Source organism: Orcinus orca, chromosome 6 (assembly GCF_937001465.1).
Source record: "Orcinus orca chromosome 6, mOrcOrc1.1, whole genome shotgun sequence".
Classification (NCBI taxonomy): domain Eukaryota; kingdom Metazoa; phylum Chordata; class Mammalia; order Artiodactyla; family Delphinidae; genus Orcinus; species Orcinus orca.
The window spans coordinates 115,625,062-115,649,600 of record NC_064564.1 but is presented as its reverse complement, the minus strand read 5'-3'; the positions used below and the strand labels follow the sequence as shown (position 1 = coordinate 115,649,600).

The window sequence follows — 24,539 nt, the reverse complement described above, 5'->3', positions numbered from 1 at the left end:
CATCTGTATTGTCACATGAAGTGCACGTCCAGAACGGCTGACTTGGAAACGACCTATTAGGTCACACGGAGTCCGGCCCCTGGGGGCCAAAGTGGCACCGATGCCCATGGGCCCTGGGCTTTCCACAGGCGGTGGCACAGACACCTGGCCTCCCCGGGCTCTGGGGCCCAGCGCTGGGAGAGGCCAGCTCACGCCTCAGGCCCTTCCGCTCCTGGGCTGCATCTCCCAAAATGCGTCTGGGGAAATGCGGTTCCCTGGGGGGGCGTTAATAGCTGTTCCTTGAGAAAAGGGTTCTGTAGTCAGATAAGTTTAGGAAACATGGATTAAACAAGATTCCACGGAAGCTCTTCTACAGGACTTTTGCCTTTACGACAATCCCAGCCCTCGTGAATGTCCAACAGAGTGTGTAGCATTTCCCAAAGTTATTTGACCACAAGACCATTTCTCTTCCCAACGTGTCTTGCAGGCTGGTGTCTGGTGGGGCACCCTTTGGAAAGCACTGCCCTAAGCTATCGATGACCATTAATGGCAATGGCACCTGTGCTGGGTGGTGGGTTGTGGGCATTTCGCTGGGCGGTGTGCTGTGGTCAGGTGGGCACAGCCAGGAACTCAACAGTCGTGATGGTGAAAGGACAAGATGAGACTCGGCCCCTCTCCCGCCATCCCGGTTCTCACCTGGTACCTCCAGAGCAGAAGCGGAGCAGGGCTATCCGCACGGCTGGGCCCCAGCCCGTCCACAGAGGGACTCAGGGTCTGATTGAAGGAGGAGGGGGCACCCAGCGTGATGGGAGGGACGTGCCAGTCACTGGTGGGCCCACCTGAGGTCACCAGCCTCCACCGGCCCACGGGGAGATGGGCTGGGGCTGCCTGGTCCCCCCTCCCCTGCCAGCCCTATGTCCTCCTGCTGCCCCTCGGGCCACCCCCGGCCCCGGAGCCGCAGATGAACGGCTCACCAGGCGGAGATGAGCATCTGACAGGTGTTGGAGGACATCCAGACCAGCTCGACCAGGCGGAACTGGAAGTAGCCGATGACGAAGCCGGAGAGGACGTCGGTGATGTGGTGGCGGCCGATCATGACCCGGGACAGGCCCACGCAGAGGGCCCAGAGCACCAGCAAGACGCGCAGGGGCACCGCCAGCACCAGGTGGCTGAGGAAGAACTTGGAGACCATGGCCGCGCGGCTGGCGTGGCCGGCGGGGAAGGCGTAGACATCCATGGTGAGGTAGTCCAGGAGGCCGGGGCTCGTCTCAAACGGGCCGCGTCGCTTGATGAGCTTCTGCACGCCAGCCACCGTCATGATGTCCAGGAGCAGGGCTGCGGGCAGGAGAGAGAGGCCCCGAAGGCCGTCAGCGCCGCCTCCTGCGTGCTCTCCCCCCACTGCGCCCGGGCTTCCTTCACTTGAACCACGCGGGCCTCCGGGCAGGTTCCCACCTCGGGGCCTTTGCTTGTGCTGTTCCCTCTACCTGGAAGGCCCTCCCCTGGGATATCCGGACAGATAAAAGTGCTGAATGAGAGAGTGGCCATCAGGGGTTTTGTGGGCCACTGGGGGCCCGTCGGAGGATCTCATCCTGACAAATGGGGCCCTGGGCTGGTGGTTTTTCTCAAAGGACTTCACTGAAGCCCCCACCAGTTCCCAGAACAGGGTGTTACCATCGCCATCTTTTTTAAGTTGAACTGAAATTCACATAACACACAATTAACTTTTTTTTTTTTTTTTTTTTTTTTGCGGTACGCGGGCCTCTCACTCTTGTGGCCTCTCCCGTTGCGGAGCACAGGCTCCGGGCGCGCAGGCTCAGCGGCCATGGCTCACGGGCCCAGCCGCTCCGCGGCAGGTGGGATCCTCCCGGACCGGGGCACGAACCCGTGTCCCCTGCATCGGCAGGCGGACTCTCAACCACTGCGCCACCAGGGAAGCCCCACAATTAACTATTTTTAAGTGTACAGTTCAGCGGCATTTAGTATATTCACAATGTTGTGCAACCGTCACCTCTATCGAGCTCCAAAAAGAAACCCAGCTCCCATCAAGCAGGTGGTCCCTGTCCCCCCTTCACCCAGCCCCTGGCAACCACCAGGCTGCTTCCCGTTTCTATGGATCTGCCTCTTCTAGACGTTTCACGTAAATGGAATCAGACAACACGTGACCTTTTGCGTCAGGCTTCTTTCACGTACCGTAATGTTTTTGAGGCCCATCTATGTTGTAGCAGGTATCAAAACTTCATTCCTTTTTTTATGGCTGACTATTATTCCATTGTCTGGACCTGCCACAATTTGCGTATCCATTCACTGCTGATGGAATCTGGGTTGTCTGTACATATTGGCTGCTGTGAATAATGCTGCTATGAACATCTGTGTACGAGTATTTGTGGAGAACCCGTTTTCCGTTCTTTTGGGCACATCCCTATGGGCGGAATTGCTCCATCACGTGTTAACTTTGTATAATTTGTTTTTTCTTTTGGCTGCGCCTCGTGGCTTGCAGGACCTCAGTTCCCCGACCAGGAATTAATTGAATCCGGGCCCTCAGCCGCGAAAGCTCCGTGTCTTAACCACTGGACCGCCAGGGAATTCCCTATGTAAAGTCTTTTGAGGAGCCACCAAACCTTTTTCCATGGCAGCTGTACCATATTGTCCTCATTTTACAGAAGACGAGACGAAGCCCTGGGGGTTGGAGCACCCCTGCCTGCTCCTCCTTCTTTCTGGATGTTTCCCTTTCCCTCCCTCTGACTTCTCCGTCATTGCCAGGCCTCAGCCTAAACGTCACACCCCCAGCGAGACCTTCCCTGCCCTCCAGACAGCCCACGCTCTCCTCATGGCACTTACCCAGCCGCAACTAAGGAACCCGCTGGGTGGTGAGAGGTTTGGGGTTAACGCCTCACTTCCTCCCCACCACCATCACTTCACAGAAGGGGGGTCAAGCCAAATCTATTCTGTTCGTAGGCATATGCCCAGGGCCAGACACAGGACGGCAGTCTCCAAATGTTAGCTGAGTCGCTGGCCTGGGGTGCGGAGCCAGAGGGGCGGGCTCCTTTCCCATTTGGGGAGCTTGGGGGAGAACTGGATCTCTGTCCGTCCTGTTCACCACCACCCCGCTGTGTGGCCTTGGAGAGGCTGCTCTGCCTCTCTGTGCCGTTAGACGAAGGCCCACGCCAAGGGCCCACTTTCATCCAGCTGATCACAGTGGCACCCGGTCAGCCAAAGTGGGGGCTTGCGAGTGCCACAGAGACCTGGGTTCGAGTCCCAGCCTCGGAGCCTCCTGACTGTGACCTTGGACAAGTCGTCTAACTTCCCTCACCTGTAACAAGGTATCCCAAACACCTGCCTCCCAGACGGGGTCTGACACAGTGCCTACAGGGTGACTGACTGTCCTGGGTTTGCCTGGGACACAGGGGTTTCTAGGACATAAGAAGTTCAGGGCTAAAACAGGGAAGTCCCAGCAAACGAGACGAGGTGGTCCCCCCGGGTGCCTGGCGCACCAGGAGGGCCAGAGAAGGGGGGAGGATTATGACCAAATGCCAGTTCAGTGCAGCCTGGCTCTGGGAACTTCCCTGGAAACTTTACAGGAGATACCGAAACTGCTGCTGCAACCCCTGCTGCTCAGAAATGAAAAAAAAACCCCAAAAACAAAAAAAAAAACCTTTTGGGAAAAAAATGACACGATAGATGTTCACTGTGGAAAATTTACAAAATAGAAGACAAAAATAAGATTTTTAAATCACCTGTAATCCTGCCACCCAGAGGTAGCCACCTTTCCAGAACCTTCTCTCCATCTATAGAGCGTAGATTTAATAAAAGCTGTAACGTGCTCTACACACAACGTTCTGTAACCTGCTTTTGAAAGATGCCGGGTCACACCCCCCGGGACACCCATGGCTGCAGCGTCCGAAGTGCCCTGGCTTATTTACCTGACGGTCCCAGCGTTGGATGTCTACACTGCTCCCGGGTAACACTGTGCTCCCTGGTCGGTGCAGAACTCTCTTCCTGCCCTCTGCAGGGGTGCTGCTCGCAGTCTGGGCTCTTGGTTTGGGATTTGAAGTCCTGGCCTCCCCGGGGCCTGCCCCTCTCACTAGCCATAGGGCCAGCTGACGTTTGCCCACCCTGGGATGTGCCGGAGCAGCCAGGGAAGGGGCAGAAGCAGGAAATGGTGGATGGAAAGGCTGCCAGGCCATGAGGGGAGGAGCCTAAGGGAGGGAGGGAACCTTGTTCCACACCCCGCCCCGTATTTCCATGGCAACTGGTTCCCGGGAGCCAGGCCTCCCAGCCTGCATGCTGCTGACCCAGGTGGAGGCCAGGCCCAGGCTGGGAGCCATCTGGAGCCCGTGGGGGGGTGGGGGGGGGCGGTCACAGTCCCAGCAGGAGGGAGGGACCAACAGGGCAGGTGGGAGCTGGAGGGAGGCGGCTGCACCTGACCCCAGGGACCCTGAGGCTGACGGAGCAGCCCAGGCAGGAGGCCAGGCTTTTGAAAGTTGCCCCTCCCTCACCTTGTGACAGGCTCTCTCCACCTGGGGAGGAGGCAGTTCACAGGTGGGGGGTTAAACTTGCAGGTTTCAGAGTCACAGGGGGGGGTTCAAGTTCCTCTGCTCATTAAGAACAAGTCCCTTCACCTGTCAGAGCCTCCGTCTACCCACCTGTAACAGTGGTTATCACAGGATGAAATGAGCTCCTTAGTGTCTGCGAAGTATTTCGAACAGCCTGGTATGGGGCGTTTGATGCCATAGCTGCTGTTATTACTCCTAAGCCCCAGCCTGGCCTGACCCAGGTAAGCAACTTAAGGCTTTCAGACCCTGCAGGCTGGGTGTCATCAAGCAGGGGCATTGGTGAGAGGGTTTCCTTCTCTGAGGTCTCACCAGCATCAAAATGATGTGGCCCAGGGCTTCCCTGGTGGCGCAGTGGTTGAGAATCTGCCTGCCAATGCAGGGGACACGGGTTCGAGCTCTGGTCTGCGAGGATCCCACATGCCGCGGAGCAACTAGGCCCGTGAGCCACAACTACTGAGCCTGCACGTCTGGAGCTTGTGCTCCACAACAAGAGAGGCCGCGACAGTGAGAGGCCCGCGCACCGCGATGAAGAGTGGCCCCCGCTCGCCGCAACTAGAGAAAGCCCTCGCACAGAAACGAAGACCCAACACAGCCATAAATAAATAAATAAAATTAAAAAAAAAAATGATGCGGCCCAAATTCCGAGACCCTCACCACCTGGAGGAAAGTCAGAGCATCCTGGGCCAGGGTCTGGAGCGGGCTAATGGGGGCCAGGATCAGGCCCTAAGGCAGATCAAACCATGACACTAGCCACTGGGAGGTGTGGGTCATCTATCTAATTGGTGCCCAAGTTTCTCAGCTGAAAACCAGGGCTCAGCAAGTTGGCAAGTTCTTGTCGATTTAAATCTGCCTTCCCAGACGAGTGTAAACCACAGCAGAGGTGCCCAGAGAAAGCTGCTGGGTTCAGGAGGAAGGCGGAAGGGAGGGGCAGCATCGTGCGTCCACGGGCTGCCCAGGGGGGAAGCCATGCTCAGGGCCTCGCTCCCGCGTGGTGTCTGAAGGCAAGGCGGGCTTGTACCTTGGCCTCCCCAGGTGTCCCACTGCTCCTCGTGGGCTGTCAAGACCCACAGGCCAAGAAGGAGCAAGACCCACACCTTTCAAACTGTTTTAGCAGCAAAACATGTTTCCCCAACGTAAGGATACACAGAGACTCAGTATGTGAGCAGATGAAAGAGGCCGCCGTGTGGCTGAAGCTGGGGGGGTGGGGGACCCTCCCCTGCCCCCTCGAGAAGCTTCTGGGGCTGGCTGTGTGCCGTGACTTGAGAACCCCACATCTGGGCCTTTGGGAATCTGCTATTCCTGGCTGGCTCTGTCCCTCGTGGCCATAATGAGGTGGGGACGGCCCCACTGACCTGGGCCTCTCGGGACCATCGGGTCAGCCTGGCTGTCCAGCTGGCCCGGCCCAGCCTGTGCTTGGTTCATTCATTCACTTGAGCTGCAGGTCTTGGGCCTCGCTGGTTCCTGAGTATGGCAGGCGAGGGCCAGGCCTGGGGCTGGTGAACCAGGCTGGCAGGGTGCCAGGTGGCTTGGGCGGTGAGGGTGGGGAAGATGTGCAGTCGTTAACACGGGGGCTCCTTTCAAGGTGTGGCACGCCCACAGCCTCTCCCCACATCACACTGCTGCTCTCTGGTTCTGAGAGTTGGGTGTAGAAGAGGCCATGGGGGGACGGCTCTCCAGCAGAGCTGGTGGCCCCCGGGGCCTCGCCGCTCCACTCACAGCCCCTCCCCCCACTCCCGCAGGCTGCTCGCACCCCCTCCAGCACCACGGCCATCCCTCGTGTGACTCTGATTCTGACACTGTCAGCGCATAATCTGGGGCCCAGAAATAGAAGCAAATGGCCCCGTCACTCAAGGCTCCGTGAATTCCACTCACACGGCCTGTTGAGCTCCCTGACCTACATTCCCTCCTGGAATGGGAGGGGGGCAGGGAGCCCCTGTGGGGAAAGGTCCTCTTGGCAGCAAGCTCAGGGGCCAGAGTCAGGAGGGGCCGAAGCCACGCCACCTGCCCCGACTTGCTGTGTGACCCGGGCTGCTCACCTACCCTCCCTGGGCCTCAGGGCAGAGGCTGCACACCTGGGCTCCAGGATCAGAGACCGGCCTCAAGGTCGACTGCTTGTGAATTTCATGACCTTGGCACGTCTCTCCCGCTGAGCTTTCTCCCTTGGTTGATAAAATGGGGATCATTCCAGAAGTTACTCTGAGCGCCGCCTGGGCTGCAGGGCTGGGCCCCATCACCTCTCACGCCTTCCCTCCCAATAATCTCCACTCTCCACCCCTCTCACGGAGCAGAGGGCTGAGATGCCTGAACCCTCCTTGTAGGAAGCACACCCATTCTCAAGGCCCTGCTGTGCTGCCTTGGTGGCCACTATTCTCTCTCAGCCTGGCTGGGGGGCTGCCAGGACGACTCCTCATGGCCCCTCACGCTCAGCTGCTTCCCCTGAGATGTGCTCCATGGGACCAGCTCGGCAGCAATAAGGCTGGGCTAGGGGTGGGGGAGGGGTAGCTATGGACCCTGCAAGGAGCAAAGACAGAGCCGATACCTCTTAGTGGCTGGGGCTGGGAGGAGGGGGTCCCAGCTCTTCTGGCCTCTGATCCCCCATTCTGGCCTCTCCAGGAGCTGGGGAACCAGCCCCGGTAGTGCTGTGGGGGTGCTGTAAATCGGTCTAAACTTTCTGAAGGGCATCTGGCTTCAGACTCAGAAGTCTTTCCAACAGGCCTCCCTTGACTCAGGCCTTCCATCTGTAAGACTATCTCCTTGGGAAGTAATTATGGATGTGCCCCACATCAAGGATGTCCACTGCAGCGTTTTTTGTAACACTGAAAACCCCAAACCAACCCAATGCCCTTGAGTCGGAGACAGATGGGAGAAACTGCGGTGGAGCTCTCTGGGGCCACTCTGGGGCGAATGATGAAGCTGACGTGTATTTATAGCCACCGAAGGATAGCTACAGGGTTTAAGTGGAAAAGGCCAACGACCAAACTGGATTTACAGTACGATGCCGTTTTTCTAAAATAAGATGTTAATGTGTTTATACAGAGAAAAAAGTCTGGAAGGTACCACGCTAAATGTTAACAGCGCTTCTAGCTGGGTGGGTTGATGAGGGCGATTTTTGGTGTCTTTCTGTAATTCTGCATTAAAATTCTTCTTAGCATGAAGGTGCATGACTTGTGCACATTTAAAAAGAGTTATTTTGGGCTTACTTGGTGGCGCAGTGGTTAAGAATCTGCCTGCCAGTGCAGGGGACACGGGTTCGAGCCCTGGTCCAGGAAGATCCCACATGCCACAGAGCAACTAAGCCCGTGCACCACAACTACTGAGCCTGCGTGCCACAACTACTGAAGCCCGCGCACCTAGAGCCCGTGCTCTGCCGCAAGAGAAGCCACTGCAATGAGAAGCCCGCACACTGCAACGAAGAGTAGCCCCCACTCGCTGCAACTAGAGAAAGACCGGGCGCAGCAACGAAGACCCAACACAGCCAAAAATAAATAAAATAAGTTAAAAAAAAAAAAAAGAGTTATTTTTACAAAAAGACAAGTATTGCATGATTCTGCTTTTATGAGGTCCCTAAAGTAGGCAGATTCATAGAGACAGAAAGTAGATTAGAGGTTGCCAGAGGCTGGGGAGGGGGGCTGGGGAGTTAGTGTTTAACGGGTGCAGAGTTTCAGTTGGGGAAGATGAAAGAAATTCTGGAGATAGATGGTGGGGACAATTGCACAACGATGTGAATGTACTTAATGCCACTGAACTGGACACTTAAAAATGGTGAATTTTATGTCATGTGTATTTTAGCCTGGAGGGACCCTTTCGCTGAGCCCCGCTGCGATGATGAGAAGTGAAGCTGGGGGCAGGGTGGAGAGCGTCCTACCTCTGCGGAGCTGCGCTCGTGTCTCCAGCAGGAGGGCTCCTGACCGTGAAGGTTTGGGATCAGAGTCTAAAGGTCCATCAACTAGGGACAGGCTATGCAGACCTCCTGGAGGGCTTGTCACCTAAGCTGTGCCCAAGAGCAGGGGCCGGTGGGCTGGGATGAGACAGCTGACACGACAGATTATATGGAGGGTGGGTGAGCAAGGGCCGGGGGGGAGGGGATGCTGTGAGATGCTTGGGGCGGGTGGGGGCGGCGCTGCCAGGCTGAGGGTGCAGGTTCTGGTTTCTGAACCCCTCGTGCTTGGTGTGAAGGGAGGAGTGGGGCCGAGATGGGAGGTTCATAGCCCAGAAGGCCCAGTAGGGCCATGAGAATGAGGCCAAGCTGGGCAAAACGCCACAGGAGGTCATTTTAGAAGCATATGATATGCTAGTTTGGGCGCAGAGAAAAATCCGGAGACCCATGACCCAAACTGCAACGGAGGTTATTCCTGGGGAAAGGGCTTAAGGGAAGCAGTCACTTTCTTCATCACCTGTCGTCGTCTGAATTTTCCTTACCGTGAGGAAGTGCAGTGAAAAGGTGCTCAACACCACTCCTCATTAAGGAAGCACAAATCAAAACCACAACGAGATGCCACTTTTCACACCCACCAGGATGGCTGTTATATAAAAAGAAAAGTGCTGGCAAAGAACACTTGTGGAGAAACCGGAGCCCTTTTGCACTGCTGGTGGGAATGTAAAATGGTGTAGCTGCTGTGGGAGATAGTCTGGGGGTTCCTCAAAAAATTAAACATAGGATCCAGCAATTCCATCCTGCTTCTATACCCAAAAGAAGTGAGAGCACGGACTTGAACAGATATTTGTACCCCCATGTTCATAGCAGCATTATTCACAATAGCCAGAAGGTAGATGATGGATAAACAAAATGTGGTCTGTCCATACCATGGAGTATCATGCAGCCTTAAAAAAGAAGGAGATGCTGACACCTGCTACGACACGGATGAACCTTGAGGACAGGCTGCTAAGCGAAATAAGTCAGATATTAAAAGACAAATACTGGGGGCTTCCCTGGTGGCGCAGTGGTTGGGAGTCCGCCTGCCGATGCAGGGGACACGGGTTCGTGCCCCGGTCTGGGAAGATCCCACATGCCACGGAGCGGCTGGGCCCGTGAGCCATGGCCGCTGAGCCTGCGCGTCCGGAGCCTGTGCTCCACAATGGGAGAGGCCACGGCAGTGAGAGGCCCGCGTACCGCAAAAAAAAAAAAAAAAAAAAGACAAATACTGTATAATGCTATTGATATGAGGTCCCTAGACTCGTCAGAGTCATAGAAACAGAAAGCAGAATGGTGGGTGTTGGGGGCTGTGGGGAGAGGGATGGGGATTTAGTGTTTAATGGGAGCCGAGTTTCAGTTTGGGAAGATGGAAAAGTTCTGGCAATGTGAATGTACTTAATGCTAGTATACACTTAAAAATGGTTAAAATGGTAAGTTTTATGTTATGTCTATTTAACCAAAATTTAAAAAATGACATAGAAAAAAAAAGAATGTATAGTTTTTATAATCAGGGACATTTCAATAAAGATTCTTTTATAGATCATGGAAATAAGACATGGAAGCCATTTTCCACCAAGGACAGGCCCATGGGGGAACCAGGGTGGGCTTGGTGAATGGGGATGGCCTGGGTCCCCTGTCACCTGGCCCCCTTTGGGATCATCAAGTCGGGTGTTGCAGGGGAAGGACAAAGGAGGGGATCAGGTCATCTCACAGGTGTCTAGATCTTGGAGGGGACCTGGAGGGACCCTGGACCTGGGACTTCTTTTGATGCTGGCAATGGCGATGAGGATGGTGATCACTGATGCCCAAGCATCAACTGGCATTCGTATGAGCCATGCACTTTCGTGTAATGCTTCAGGGAAGTGTCCCAGCAGCCCACTAGACAGATGAGGAAAATGAGACTCAGAGAGGCAAAGTCATTTGCCCCGGTTCCCACAGCTGGGCCAGGATTTGCACCCAGGTCCGGCCAACTCTGGAGCCAAGCTTGTGCCAGCTGCCAAGATCCCTTCTGGCTTTGACGTTTCCAGTCTAGGCAGCACCGCACACTCTTGGGGAGGAACGCAGGGACCAGAGCAGAGAACTTCCTCCCGGCCCAGCTGGGACTCTTCCCGGGTCCGGTGTCTGGAGCTCCATTTCCCGAGGCTCCTGAGTTTTCCGCTTTGGGGCCAAGGAGAGCCCAAGTGCCAATTGTAGAGGGGAAGGGCTCTGCCCTCAGGACTCTGCTGGGTGCCCTGGTGCTCAGAGCAGGGCGGGCGGGACCAGGCAGGGCCCCCTCATCCCTCAGGGCCCTGAAGCTTCCAGGTCTGCCTGCCACCCACTGTGCTAAGGGCTTCACCAGCTCCCCTTGAATCCCCACCACAGTCCTGAAGCCCCATGTACAGATGAGGAAACTGAAGCTCGGGGATGGGAACGGACTTGAGCAGATCGAGTAAGGGTCAGAGTGAGGACCCGGACAAAGTCCATTCCAACCTCAGAGCTCCAGGATTGAAAGGCCGCCCAGGCCCCCAAAGACGAAAGCAAAGACAGATCTGTGCACAGTTTGTGCTCCACGGATGGTCTTTCTTCCCTGGGCAGAGAGTGGAGCGGGCAGCTCTTCTTGGCGGGTCAGGTCAGAGCTGTGGGATTAACCCGCCTTGGCTATCTGCTGCAGTTTACAGGGTCCACATCCCCACGAGATGCCCCAGGCCCACAGACCACCCTGTCCATTCTGAGCAGCTGCTCTGTGCCGGGCTCTTGTCTCTCTGTCATGTCGGTACCTGGATGCGCCAGCAAAGGTGCTGGTAAAAGAGAAAACTCTTCCCAGGCGCCTCCTCGCTACTCACAAGCTTCAGCATGGACTGCGTGGTAAGCCCGACCCGCAGACGGATGGCGAGGGCGGTGGGGGGCAAGGGGTTTGCAGCCTGGAGGACTTGGATTTGCTTCCCAGATCTACCACTTACGGGCACGTGGGGGCGGGCAAGTCCCTTGACCCCTCTGAGCCTCAGTTAACTCTGTGAAGTGGGTGTATTAATATTTACATTACACGGTATTAAAAAGATTTTAAAATCATGAAATACAGGACATTCAGGGCATAGTACTTGGTACATAGTGAAGCTCAATACATGATGATTTTAAAAACTTAGAAATGACTGTCCTTCTTATTCAAGAAGGGAGGCAACTCGAACTTTGCTCTTCACCCTATGAAGCAAACTCCTTTGTGTCCTCAGAATCTGGTTGCTGGAAAGAGTCAGAAGCCGCATCTCAACAAACTGTTAAGATGTTAAGAGTTGTTCCCAGCTCTAGTCCTGGCCCCATCAATGACTAGCTACGTGGCTGTGGACAAATCATCTCCCTGTAGGAGTGATGATGTGGTTTATGCAAAACCGGGCCCGGAGTAAGCGCTGAGCAAATTATGAACACAGCTTCACCACCTCCATCATCTTACGCGGAAGGAATGTGCAGACAAGGTCTAGGGAGCAGGTTTGAGGGGTGGCTCAAGGATGCTTTCCCACCCCCATCCTTGGACACCTGACCCCCAACACAAGTTTTCTTGAGCTACTGCTCTGTGTCAGGCTGCAGCGGGCACCGGGGAAACTGTGGGTAATGAGACCAGGGTTGTGCCCCCCGCAAACACCCGGCCCAGCACCTGGGCCACCTTGCTCTGTCCCTCTGTCCCAAGCCCAGGGCACGTTGCCTGAAAAGAGCACAGGCCTGGATGTTAGGTGCAGATCTTCAGACCTGGTGCAAATCTCCCGCTCTGAAGCTCTGGTCAGGTTGCTTTATTTACAGGAGCCTCAGTTTCCTAATCTGTAAAGTGGGCATGGTAATAGCACCAGTCCCATGGGACTGTTTGGCATAGTAACAAGTAATGTAAACCATTTAGGAATAAGAACAAGATGGTACCAGACCCAGCCATCTCCTGCACGAGCAACTGCTGTTCTCCCCTCCCTACATCCCACCCACAGAGTGTCCACCCCAGATGCTCTGAGACCTGAGTGGGGAGCCACACTGTATTGCAACTTCCCCTGGGATGGCAGTTCTCAGTGGCCCAACACACACCCCTTTGGAAGTGGGACCCCTTGTCAGTGTTTGCTTAGCCTGAGCCATTCCCCCCGCCCCCGACTTGTGCCCCAGATCGTGGCTGTGCTGGGAAGGGCCAGGAGATCCACATGGCCCACCGTGGAGGGTGGCAGCATTGGGTCCCCGAGCACCTGGGGGATCTGGAGGTGGCTAGAGGGTGGGCCGCATGGGGGCTGGGCATCACCTCCTGGAGAGAGGGGAAGGCCTGCTTTCCACATGGCGCCCACGTGGCACCTGGCACAGGGCAGAGCTCAACTGAAAGACGCTGGTGACGAAGACTTTGCAAAAACAAACCAAAGCTCACCAGGCCCTCCTCTCCTCCAGCGACTCACCCAGGGAAGCGGTACGTAAGGACTCCAGAAGGCCATGAGTGGGTGGGAGCCCCAGACTGGACCCCTGCACCCCCAGGCCCTGTGGGAGGATCCTGGGCGGCTTGCAGGGTCCCTGAGCCAAGCAGCGGGTTGATGGGAGCAGCTCACAAGTGCTGCCTGCAAGAAGCCTAGGAACTCAAGGACCCCAGCCTATGGGATGGGGTGTTACAGGGTTAGACACCTCACTGCAGAGCACCCGCCAGACTCCTGGCCACTTCCCTCGAGGTCACGGCCTCCAGCACCCCTGTTCAAGCTGCTTCTGGGGCGGCGGTTCAAGCTACTCCTTCCCCAGAGCAGGGCCCTTCCTTAGAAGTTCCCGCTGGGGCCCCGCATTCTCAAGGCCCTCACTTTGCAGGGGGCTGTCATCTGGGCATCCTCAGCTCTCTCTTCCCCAAGCCGGAGGCTTGCCTGTTTCTGGGGCACCCTCCCTGCCTAACCTCATTAAATTGTTCCAGTCGGTTTCTGAGGGCCCCGCTGGTCCTGCTGGGGTGGGCTCCCTCCCCGGGCCTGGCGGGGTGGGTGGTGGACGGCGGGCACACTCACCCAGAAGTAGGTTCATGAGCACCTCCTGGCCGGCCAGCGTGCTGCTTTTCACCAGGCAGAGGATGGTACCCCCGATCCAGGGGATGCCGTGGCCTGTGATGCCAATGAGCTTGACCATGGAGCGGGCGCTGGCCCAGGACGCAGCCCGGCCGGCGCACACCCCCAGGCGCTTGGACATGCAGATGTCAATGGCCAGCAGGGAGTTGAAGGCGATGCCCTTGAAGGAGGGGTTCAGCTGCATGCAGTCCTCCTCGGGCAGCTGCTGAGACTGGCGCCGCTCGCGGGCCCCATCGCCAGGGCACGAGGGCTGTGCCGAGGGGCCCGAGGCCTTCCTGCCCGAGCTGCGGGGCTCCGGCGCCCCCTTCGGGGGCTGGTTCAGGGACAGGAACTCGGCCCGGTTGAGGACGTTGTTGCGGTCCCGGGCCCGGGCCCGGCTCTGGGAGGCAGGCATGGTGACAGTCACCCAGCGAGGGCCGGTGCCAGCCTGGCTGTGAGGCCCTTCTCTCCAAAGACGGAAGCCTGGAGCCTCCGTTGCTCCCGGCCTCCCCTCCTGCTCTGCGGCAGCTGTTAAATATAGAGTGCGGGACTGCACATGGCTCCTTACCTCCGGCTGCCACCAGGCTCCCAGGGAATGTCAGTGCCAGCTGGGCAGCCAATCGAGCCCCCCAGTGCGGGCCAGCGCCAATGGAGCCACCCAGGAGGTGGACACGTCCACAGCTGCAGCCCGGCTGCCTCGGGCCTGGGCTATTTAAATCTTCCAATGGCTCGCTCCCGGGGTTTGGGGGACTCTGGGAAATGTAGTCCTCCTGCTGCTCTGGCCTCGGCTGTGCCCCAGGCCAGAGGCCTAGATGGCGGCCCCCGACTCAGCCCTGCTTTGACCAGCTTCCCTCTGAGCAGGCCAGACCCCTGTGAGCCAGGCCCGCCTGACCCACTGGCCTGGACAGCTTGGACCTGGTCCCATGGACTAGACGGTGGAGTCCAGGCCAAAGGCCTCTCCGGACACCAGATGGAGTGAATGACGTCACTGAAAGCATCACCCTGGGTCCACTGGGGCTGGGCCCAGCCCCTCCCCTCTGTGACAGCATTTCATTAAGCTGGCAGGCTGGGCTTTTCTATTTTCAATCAGTCTTGAATCGGGCCTCAGGGCATGACCATTCAATCAAAGGGCAATCTGTAAGATTCGATTTCCATTAGAGGGAGGGGTAATTAATTGGTTGGTAATGGATCTGCCCCTCGGAGGTGGCCTCCACTGCCCGGAAGCTTTGCGAAGGACAGGATCACTTAAAGCAGCTTCAGGCAACCCCGTAACTAGTTCCCGAGCTCCTGGACCTGTGCTAGGTGCCTGGAACACTGCAGCGAGTGGAACACATCGCATGCGTCCCCGTCCCCAGGAAGCTCACAGTTCAGAGGGGATTAAACGAATGACACGTGTGAATAATTGCAAGCGTGCAGATGTGTTGCAGGATCATAGAACAGGGCTCTGGGCCTGGCCTGGGAGTTGTGGAGGGCTTTCCCCCGGAAGGAAAGGCAGGTGAGAGGCCCTGGGCGAGGGAAAGCCTACCTCCTGCCCTCCTGCGAGGTCTGGGGGCCCGTGTGGCAGTACATGGACCGAGGGGGCAAGAGAGGCTGCAGACCCAGAGAGGGGCAGACCACGAGGGCCCAGCCGAGGGTTTGGGGTTGAGTCTGGCCTCCCTGACTGCAGGCCTCAAGGGGAAGCCACTGGTTTAGGGCAAGCAGCAGAGTCAGGGGTGAACGCCCTGGTCTCATGATTCGCGGCACCCAAGGCCTGTCTGCCCAGCGGGGATGAAGGCGGGAGTCCTTCCAAGCGTGGAGACCCCCGTGAAGCCCCAGGCCCACCCCCACAGCCTCCCAGGGACCAGGGCCAGAGCCTCCCAAGGACAGGAAGCTGCCTGGGGTGGGAGTGAGTGCTCTGTGGTCACCGGGCACCAGCCTGGGGTCTCCAGAGTCAGACAGATGAGGAATAACCTGGGGCTCTGCCACCAACTAGCTGTGGGAACTCAAGCAGGTCACTTGGCCTCTCTGGGCCTCGTTTTCTCCTCTTGTAACATGGGGACACTAGTGCCCACCTTCCAAGAGCTGTTGTGAAGTCAATGAGCTGATGTTTGTAAACTGCTGAGAAGGGTCCCTGCCTCATAGTGAGCCTTCAAGCCTGTGGGTTAGGAATTGGTCCTGTTTAACGAACAAGGCAAAGTCCTCTCTCCCTCTGAGCGCCCCCTTCAGAAGGACTCACCCCCAAGGTCTGGCCCCCACTCTGTACCTGGCTGGGAAGCCAGACACCAAGAACCCTCAGTCTGGGGCTCCTCGTGGACTCCCCGGCACCTCTCTTGCAGAGTGTTCCCCTAAGAACACGCACCCACAGAGAGGGACGTCCCAGGCTGTGTCACATCCCTCCCTCTTGGGTGTGGCCAAAATGACCTGTGCTGTCTCATCCTGGACCCTGGACAGATGCACATGAAGATGTGCACAGAATGCATGGGTAGTGGGCAGTGTACTGTGCTCTCTATTTGCTTTAGTTTATTGACACCATATAACCAACCTTCCTGTGAAGTCAGGACATCATCCCCACTTTACAGACAAGGAAGCTGAGGCTCAGAGGGGTGAGACCCAAAAGAGGTGAGGCCCAACTCCCAAGAAGTCCCTGGGGTGGGATACAAGGGCCTCCAGACTCAGATGCCTCAGACCACAGGGACCTGGATGTGCCCACTTAGCTGTCCACCAGGGCACTCACCCCACTCTCCCTGGGTGGGGCCCATGACCTGGGCTGACCTCAGGAGGGGAGGAGGAGCCCAGCCCAGAAAGGGGCTATTAATACCCAGAGGCCTGTGTCAGCACTTTGGCCTGGAAAGAGCTGCTGGCAGGTTCTGAGGGCTACAATGGGCTCCATGCTGGGGAGGGCCATGGAGTCTGACTGGACTTTGGCCTAGAGTGGTGAAAAGTGGGCTCTGGGCTGGGACAACCCTGGGTTCAAACCCCTCAGCAACCTCTACCTTAGTGACTGCAGGCAAGTGCTGCTAGCACTCCTGGCCTCTGTTTCCCCCTCAGGGGGCTGGTGAGAGCCACTCACTCAGACTGAGACCTTCTCCTCCATCTGTAAGTTAGGGTGACCTTGTTCACACTCTCAGACAGCTGAGAAGCAGGCACCATCCCTTTATGAGCACCTACCATAGTCCACACAGTTCCACTTCTCAAGAGTCTTAGAATTCATTCATTCATTGAATTGATGCTTTCATTGATCTCTTCCTGCAGTTTAGTTGGGGAGATAGGATAAACACCCGTGAAATAGCTAGCCAGTTTATAAAACAATATACTTTTACCGATAGCCTTATTTTTTTCCTACTGTCAAAATGTTATGGTCTTACTGCAATAAATTCAATAAATACAGATGATCTAGATATAATCCTACTGCCTGGAGACCACCACTGTTAACATGAGGGTGGTCAGGTTATAAAGGGATTCTCACTTGTCTCATTTCCAATGATTGAAATGTTTTATGACAACCAAGTATTACTTTAATGATCAGAAAGAATATCTATTAAACAAACTATACCTATATATATTATATATATAAAGATATATGCTTTTAAAATATGATTGTATTATATATCCTTTAAAAAATAACCTCCCCTTTTCACTTAACAATATAAACCTGCTGGGACTTCCCTGGTGGCGCAGTGGTTAAGAATCTGCCTGCCAATGCAGGGGACATGGGTTCGATCCCTGGTCCTGGAAGACCCCACATGCTGGGGAGCAACTAAGCCCGTGCGCCACAACTACTGAGCCTGCGCTCTAGAGCCCGTGAGCCACAACTACTGAAGCCCATGTGCCTAGAGCCCGTGCTCTGCAACAAGAGAAGCCACCACAATGAGAAGCCCACGCACCACAACGAAGAGTAGCCCCCGCTCGCCGCCACTAGAGAAAGCCTGCGTGCAGCAATGAAGACGCAACGCAGCCAAAAATAAATAAATAAAATAAATAAATTTATGAAAAAGAAAAAAAGAGACTCAATGCAGCCAAAAATAAATAAACAAAAAATGTATATATAAACCTGGCAATGTCTCCATGACAACCCATCATTTTTTGATGGCTCCTTGGCATTTTGTCATGTGGATGGGCCATCCTTTATGTAAGCCATTCCCTATTATTAGACATGTAGGTTGTTTGCATTTTGTGACTATTTGAAACTATTATGGCCTAGCTATCCTTCTATATACACCCCTGTGCACTAAAGCAGGAGATAAATAAGTGGTTAAAGTGGCAAGTACCAAATAAAAGTGTGTTCAGATGCAACCCCATGAAGTCCAGTGGGTCATCCTGAGCTACCTACTGCAGCGCTCAGACCTGGAAGAGCAGCACAGGGTCGGAGACACTTCCAGCCAACATGGCAAGTCTAACCACACGTTTCCTGGGTTTGTTAGAGTTGAAGAAGAGAAGGTTAGAGTGGTGACATCACCTGTGAGGCCCCAGAGCTGGTCAGGCAAGGCCAGAGTTAGGATGTGGGCTGGCTGGTCCCTGTAACTCTGAGCCTGTGGGCTGTCTTCCTGGCCAGGTATCCCACAGCTTCTCCGTTCCCTGTCTGCTTGACCTCATCTTTCACTCACTCATTCGCTCACTCACTCCTGGAACACTTTTTTAAAAACATTATTTTTATTTATTTATTGGCCATGCAGCACGTGGGGTCTTATTTCCCCGACCAGGGATCGAACCCACGCCCCCTGCACTGAGTCTTAACCACCGGACCACTGGAGATCCCTGGAATACTTTTTGAGGTCTGCTGTGTGTCAGGCCCTCTCCGCATGCAAGGACCAGTGGGAAGTCCAAAGATGGCTCTGAGGTGGCCCCACGCGTGCAGACCACCTGGCCTGCCCTGAATCACTGCCCCACCTGGCCCTAGGTCCACATCACCTCCCTATTGTAGCACTGTCCATTGTTGAGAGAGGGGTGTGGTATGCAGTGAAGTGACTCAGGCCTCAGTCCAAAGCCCTTGCCCCAAGCATTTGGATACACTGCCTGTCACCTGAAAGCAGGAGAGGTTTTCTGGCAGCATCCTGGGACCTAGAGCCACTTGGACACTGTAGTCACTTGTTATTTGTGGTCTTTAAATGTTTAAGATAGGCTGACTACTACTGAGCATATTCATCATTAATTTGTACTTCACACGGCTCCGTGCCAGACTCAGAGATACGTGTGTCTCAACAGTCCCTGCAACTTCATAAACAGGCTCTTAGTCCCCGTGGTACACGTGAGAACACCAAAGCTCAGAGGTTAAGGGATTCTCTCTGGACCACGGAGTCAGCCAGCGAGGTACCCCGGGATTCAGACATCACCCCAACCCCCCTTCCCCTCTCCCTCTCTTTTCCTTTTTCCTTGGCCAGTTTCTTTTCTCACATGCCATACACTTATTTATTCTGTGTGTGCCCAGCGTCTGTGTCCTCCTAGCAGAGTGTCAGCCCACGAGGCAGGGTCTGTTGTCTATCTGTTCCTTTATGGGGCAAGGTGCCCAAGGAGCGCGTGGCACCTAGCAGGCATTCAATAAATATGTATTGAATGAATGGCTGTCTGATTCTGAAGGCTGGACTCTGATCTACTACAAACCTTGCCATCAAAGACGATGGCCAAGAGGAGTCGGGTTATTTGGGGTAATGACCCCAAAACAGGAGGGGAAGGGGTGTGAAGCTCCACTCTGGGGAGATGCACAGCTGGAGGGGAGAGCAGGGAGGGGCAGCGGCGGGGGGTCCCTGCCAGGACGGCGAAGCAGCCCTGAGAAAAGCATTTTTCGTCACCGCCTCCCCACCCCGCCGGCTCCCGCCCCGGATCGCTTTGTCAGTTCGCATTTCTAAGGCCGCTCCTGGGTTATTTCGGTCGGGAAACCTGATCCTTCTCTGGGTTTATTTTAGCACCTTGGAGAACTCCCAGCGCCGCACCCGATCCCGGGCCGCACCCAGCCTGCTGACGCCGCCTCCGTCCCCGTTCTGCCCGGGCGGCGGGGCGCGCGGGGGGCCCCGCCGGAGCGCGGCGCCCGCGTCCTCCCGCATCTGCGGCGCGCGGGACAGTGATGGGGGGCCCGAGGATGCTGCGGGCGGCGCGGGGGCGGCGCCAGGTGACCGGGGTGGGCGGCGGGAGGGCGGGCACCTGCTCTCACTGCCCCCGCCGCCGCCGGACCCGGGGCGCCGCTGAGCCTCCGCTCCTCGCCTGGGGGGACGGTGGTGCGTTCAAGAGGCCGTCCCGGGAGGAGCAGGCGTTTCTCGCTCAGAACTGTGGCTCCGACGGGGAAGCGGGGCCAGAGGGACCGCCCTTGTGAGCCAGGCTGAGAGAAGCAACCCCTCCCCCGCCCGTCCTGACCCCGATTTGGCCCTGGATCTCCATCCCCCAGGCACATTAACGATCCCCTCCAGCCCCAAAATAACATCCAACACACCCGCGTGCACAGACATGCACACTCACACACGCTCCTACATCCCACCCACTCACACCCACAAACGTGCTCACCTCCACTCACAATCACACACACATCCATACATCTGCACGGACACACACTCTCACCCACAGACACACGCGCTCGCATCCAACCTCACAGACACACGTGAACACGCACCATCGGGCACACTCACACAGACATGCACTCGCACAACCAGAACACAAACGTGTCCTTCTGTACTCACACACACTCTCACATACACCGTCACACAAGGCACACACTGCCATACACAATATACACACACTCCCTCATCTACACCCACACCACTTGTGGTCACTCACACCATTACACACCTCATACACACACCCACATGGACACACGTACATACACCTTCCCAGACACATAGACACCACCACCCCCAAGCAGTCACACACAACTGCTGCATGTACCCTCACACACAGACACGCACAAACTCACACTGTCACACACACTCACATCATCACACACTCATCTACACACACGTTCACCAACACACTCTAACTGCCTCACACACCGTCACACCCCTCACACCCTCCCCTCCCCAAGCTCAGTACTGGACACACACACATCAAAACAACTTACCCATCTACGTCCTGATTTATAGCAATCGTTTTGAGCATGAAGTTGTACCCATTTATTATTCGTGTTAATTAACATCTCCGTTCATCATTCTCGGAGTTATCCCTTGGCATCTCTCTGGCCCACAGGGATGTGAGTGCTGAGAAGACCATGCCTCCTGTGTGTCCAGGCCCTGGCTGTGTTCCCTCGTGTCTCTGAGCGGCCAGCCCAGGTGCCCAGTCAATACTGGGGAAGGAATGCACGGGCGTGAGGTGGTGGGGAGGCCAGCTGGTCAGTCCCAAACCTAACACGACCTACAAGAATGTGGCCACCCCAGGCACTGGTTTTGCGCAGGGCCCCATACCACACCTCTGCTCCTCTGTGGACAGTGAGCTTATCAGGGACCTGGGGGCCAGGAGACCTGGAATCTAGTTCTGGAGCCCTCCCTGTATGACCCTGCCGGCCCGTGTTCCCCATCTGTAGGGAGGCTGTGGGACCAGCCCTCTCGGAGATCCTGGATGTGCTAGCTCGGCCAGGCTGAGCCCACTCTCTGCAGAGGTGAGGTGCCTCAGTGGTGCCAGGTGGGCCCTGCAGCCTCCTTGCCTCTTTTTTTTTTTTTTTTTTGCGGTACGCGGGCCTCTCACTGCTGTGGCCTCTCCCATTGTGGAGCACAGGCTCCGGACGCGCAGGCTCAGCGGCCATGGCTCACGGGCCCAGCTGCTCCGTGGCACGTGGGATCGTGTCCCCTGCATCGGCAGGCGGACTCCCAACCACTGCGCCACCAGGGAAGCCCCTCCTTGCCTCTTGATGCACCATCCCCTCCAGCCACCTACCTGGCCCTCCAACCCTGCCCCCGCGTCTCCCAGGCGGACATTTCAAGCCTCACCATTGGCTTCCGGCCTGGTCCTAAACAGTTAAGGAGATAACCCTGTCTCCCAGGGCAACAGAATCCCAGCACATAGCATTTGCATCTGCAGAACAAAGGGATTTTCCCACCTGAGAAGTGCCTTTCCGGTCTCCTGATGACTGCACCCTTGAAGGCTGAGAGCTCTTGGAGGATCAGCTGTGGCCCTGAGATCTTGGTCCCTACAACTGCAGGGAACGCTGGTGAGAGCGCCTGCTATATCAAATCCTCCGGCCTCCAGGTCTCAGAGCCAGGGGGCGGGTTCCATCCACACCACCCTCTTCACCAGGCCTCAGTATCCTCACCTGTGGAATGGGATGGTAACGGGACTGGCTCACGGGGTCCTCGTGGAGAGCCACGAAGGTGATGCATGCAAAGGCCCTGCCGCAGCGATGCTCAGTGAGGAGACCCTGCATCCGGCTCTTTCTGCTGACCTGGGAGGACTCTGGACTCACTGGGGCTGCGTGTTAAAACCCAGCTGGGTGAGGTCAGGTTGTTTCTTCCTCTGGTTTGCTGTGTGACTTCGGGTTTTCACGGCCTTTCCGGGCCAACATGCTGGGAACTGAGGGACCTTGTCTTCCCACCGACAGCACTTCGCACCCCCAAGTTGCCACACCGGGGGGTTCACCATCCCCGAGGAGGGTGGCGGCTGAGCCTCCAGAGCCCTGCTCCTTCCCATTCACTGGTGACATCAAGGCAGAGGAGGCTGGGGAGACTGAGGTCTGAGGGAGGGGGAGAGGTTTGGGGGGCCGTGCGGGTGTCCCCGTGGTGTTGGGCACATCACAAACAGATGTCCCCTTCCTTGGTTCTGCAGACGCCAGCGCTTCCCTCTCGTGTGGCTGTATCACGGGCCTTCACATATGCTGAGACAGCCGTGGGTCTGTGCCCAACACCCACAGACTCCAGAAAACGCTGAGCAGGAAGCAGGGCTGCAGGAGGGCTGGAGGGGCTGAGAGCTGGGGGAGCAGCTGGAACCTTGGAGGGCCAGTGGGGAGCCAGGACAGGGGATGCTGGCGTGGGCCAAGCCCTTTCAGACCCTCCGTCCGTCAGAGCTGGCCCCGGGGGGTCCCATCCTCAGCTCAGAGCCTGGCAAAAAGACGCCGCCTGGGCCCTCCCTCTGCAGAACTGGCCCTCGAACCAGCCCAGGACGAAGTACTGCATAGGAGGTGACGTAGCGGAGGAGACAGCTCTGGGGCCGAGGGACAGGGGTTTTCTATTTTGCTCACCCCGTGGGCACCCAAGCAGTCTTCTGGTGGGACTTACCGGACACAGGGCTTTCTAACGTCACTTCCATCCGGGCTCGGAGGGGCTGGCCCCCAGGCAAGGGCGGCGTGCCTGGAGGAGGAAATAAGTGGGCTTTGAACTTGGCCAGATCTGAGTGTGCGTCCAAGACTCCGGAAAGCCACTGTCACGTGACCCCTGGGTCTCTCTGTCCAGCCCTCCTCCTGGGGTCAAGGAGGATAGCGGAGACAATGCTCACTCAGCAGTGCAGACCACACAGTGAGCGCTTTATCATCATCACAAACCCAGGCCAACCAAGCCCAGGGCTGCAGGGTGTCACCTCACTTCCAACAGGCATCGAGGACTCCAGGAAATCCCCTCTGGCCTGGCCGCTTAGTGAGCAGGTAGGGCTCTGGCCTCTGCTCTTGTCACGTCAGATGAGCAGGTGCAGCTCAGCACATGTGCACGGGGCGCTCACGTCCTTGTGGCCAGGACAGTGTCCCTGCCCTCAGGGGGCACCCCAGCCAGGGGGGTCTTCTCTGTTCCAGGAACCGGGGGTGATGGTGTGGGCAGATGAGATGGACACCCCCAAGGTTATTAGCATAATAATTATGTGAAGGCTGAAGTGCGTCAAAGAGGGGCAGAATGCTTTGTGGAGGCCGTGAGTTCACAGCAGGGAGAGGACGCTGTGGGTTAGAGGCCAGGGAAGGCTTCTTCCTGGAAATGGAAATTTACATGGGGTCCTTCGGAGACCCGTGCTCTTCCCATCTTCTGGCTGTAAGCAGACCATGAGGCCACCCCACCTTGGTCTCAGTCAGCAGGGCTAGGAATAAACTACTTACTAGCTGACCTGGAAAGGGATGACCCCTCATTAGGCTGAGGGCGAGGGCAGGGGTGCAGCTGGCCGAGAGGCAGTGGCCACCTCAACAGGCCACTTCCTGCCTGTGGCCTGAACTGGTGCTGGTACAGATGGGTCATTTGGCTGGCTGATCGCCCCTCAGAGAAAACACCTCGAAGTGGCCATAACCTTCTGCTCCTCCGATCTCTGCCCTCACTGGCACTCAAGATGCTCTGGCTTGCGAGTGGCGGTGGGTAGTTACCAGGTGTGGGTGGGGCTACTCGCTTGAAGATGCTTAGAGAGGTGAACAGCGATCCCCCCTCTCCTCCCCCATCCAGGGTCAAACCCCTTTGAACCTCTGTACACAGATCTCCCAGGTCTCGGCTGGGATACCCATCTGGGGGAGGCCTTGGGCAGGTCTTGGGAATCACCCAGCTTTGGAGTCCTGCTCTGTGAAGTACACACCATAGGCTTCCTACCCAGGGGTGGTTGATGGTGGATGAAGTGATCAAGCTTGTACAGTGCTTATCACAAGCTTGTACAGTGCTTATCGACTGGCCTGACCACCTGTCAGGGCGCCCAGAAGCCCAGCACAGAGCAAGAAACACGGGGACCTTTTTCCTAGAACTTCTCTCCCCACCCCCAAACTTCCCAGCCTTGGAACCTCCAGAGCCCTGCACTGTTTCCACCCAGCCAGGCCAGGAATGCCAGGGCAACAGCAACCCTTTCCCGCCTACCCTGAGCCCCGGAAAGCCAGCTGAGTTCAAAGGGCACGAGGAGCAGCCCACCTGGACCCGAGACAGAAGCCGAACTACACTACCCAGAATTCCCGCGGCTAGCCGAAAAGGAAATGTCGTTTCTGCGAGGAGAGGCTGAGCTCCCCCCCCCGCAGCTGCAAAAAGAGAGAGAGAGAGACAGAGACAGAGAGAGAGACAGAGAGACAGAGACAGAGAGAGAGACAGAGAGACAGAGACAGAGAGAGAGAGAGAGAGACAGAGAGAGAGAGAGAGAGGGAGGGGGGGAAGAGGGAGAGAGGATTACCAGGGGGAGGCGGGCTGTGTTCGGGGAGCGAGGGTGGAGAGCAGGGCGGGCGGCGAGGAGGAGGCGGCGCCCGCCCGCCGCCGC

At 56.7% G+C, this 24,539-nt stretch overlaps 1 protein-coding gene across 1 annotated transcript; it reads right to left on the bottom strand.

The window, feature by feature from the left end:
- On the bottom strand, window positions 1–24,471 carry PLPP7 (phospholipid phosphatase 7 (inactive)). Its single transcript, XM_049711427.1, has 7 exons — window positions 22,836–24,471; window positions 22,619–22,690; window positions 21,661–21,815; window positions 21,285–21,543; window positions 20,476–20,697; window positions 13,419–13,982; window positions 1–1,314 (listed from the first exon to the last, which is right to left on the bottom strand). The coding sequence occupies exons 5-7, from the start codon at window positions 20,477–20,479 to the stop codon at window positions 950–952; spliced, it is 933 nt and encodes a 310-aa protein (XP_049567384.1). The 5' UTR covers window positions 20,480–20,697; window positions 21,285–21,543; window positions 21,661–21,815; window positions 22,619–22,690; window positions 22,836–24,471; the 3' UTR covers window positions 1–949.
- Window positions 24,472–24,539: the final 68 nt, after the last annotated feature.

What these genes read in the sequence shown, in the direction of transcription:
- PLPP7 (XM_049711427.1), bottom strand. An exon ending in GCTCATGAACCTACTTCTGG is followed by an intron (nt 1,315 to 13,418) that starts GTGAGTGTGCCC and finishes TCCTGCCCGCAG; the next exon opens with CCCTGCTCCTGGACATCATG.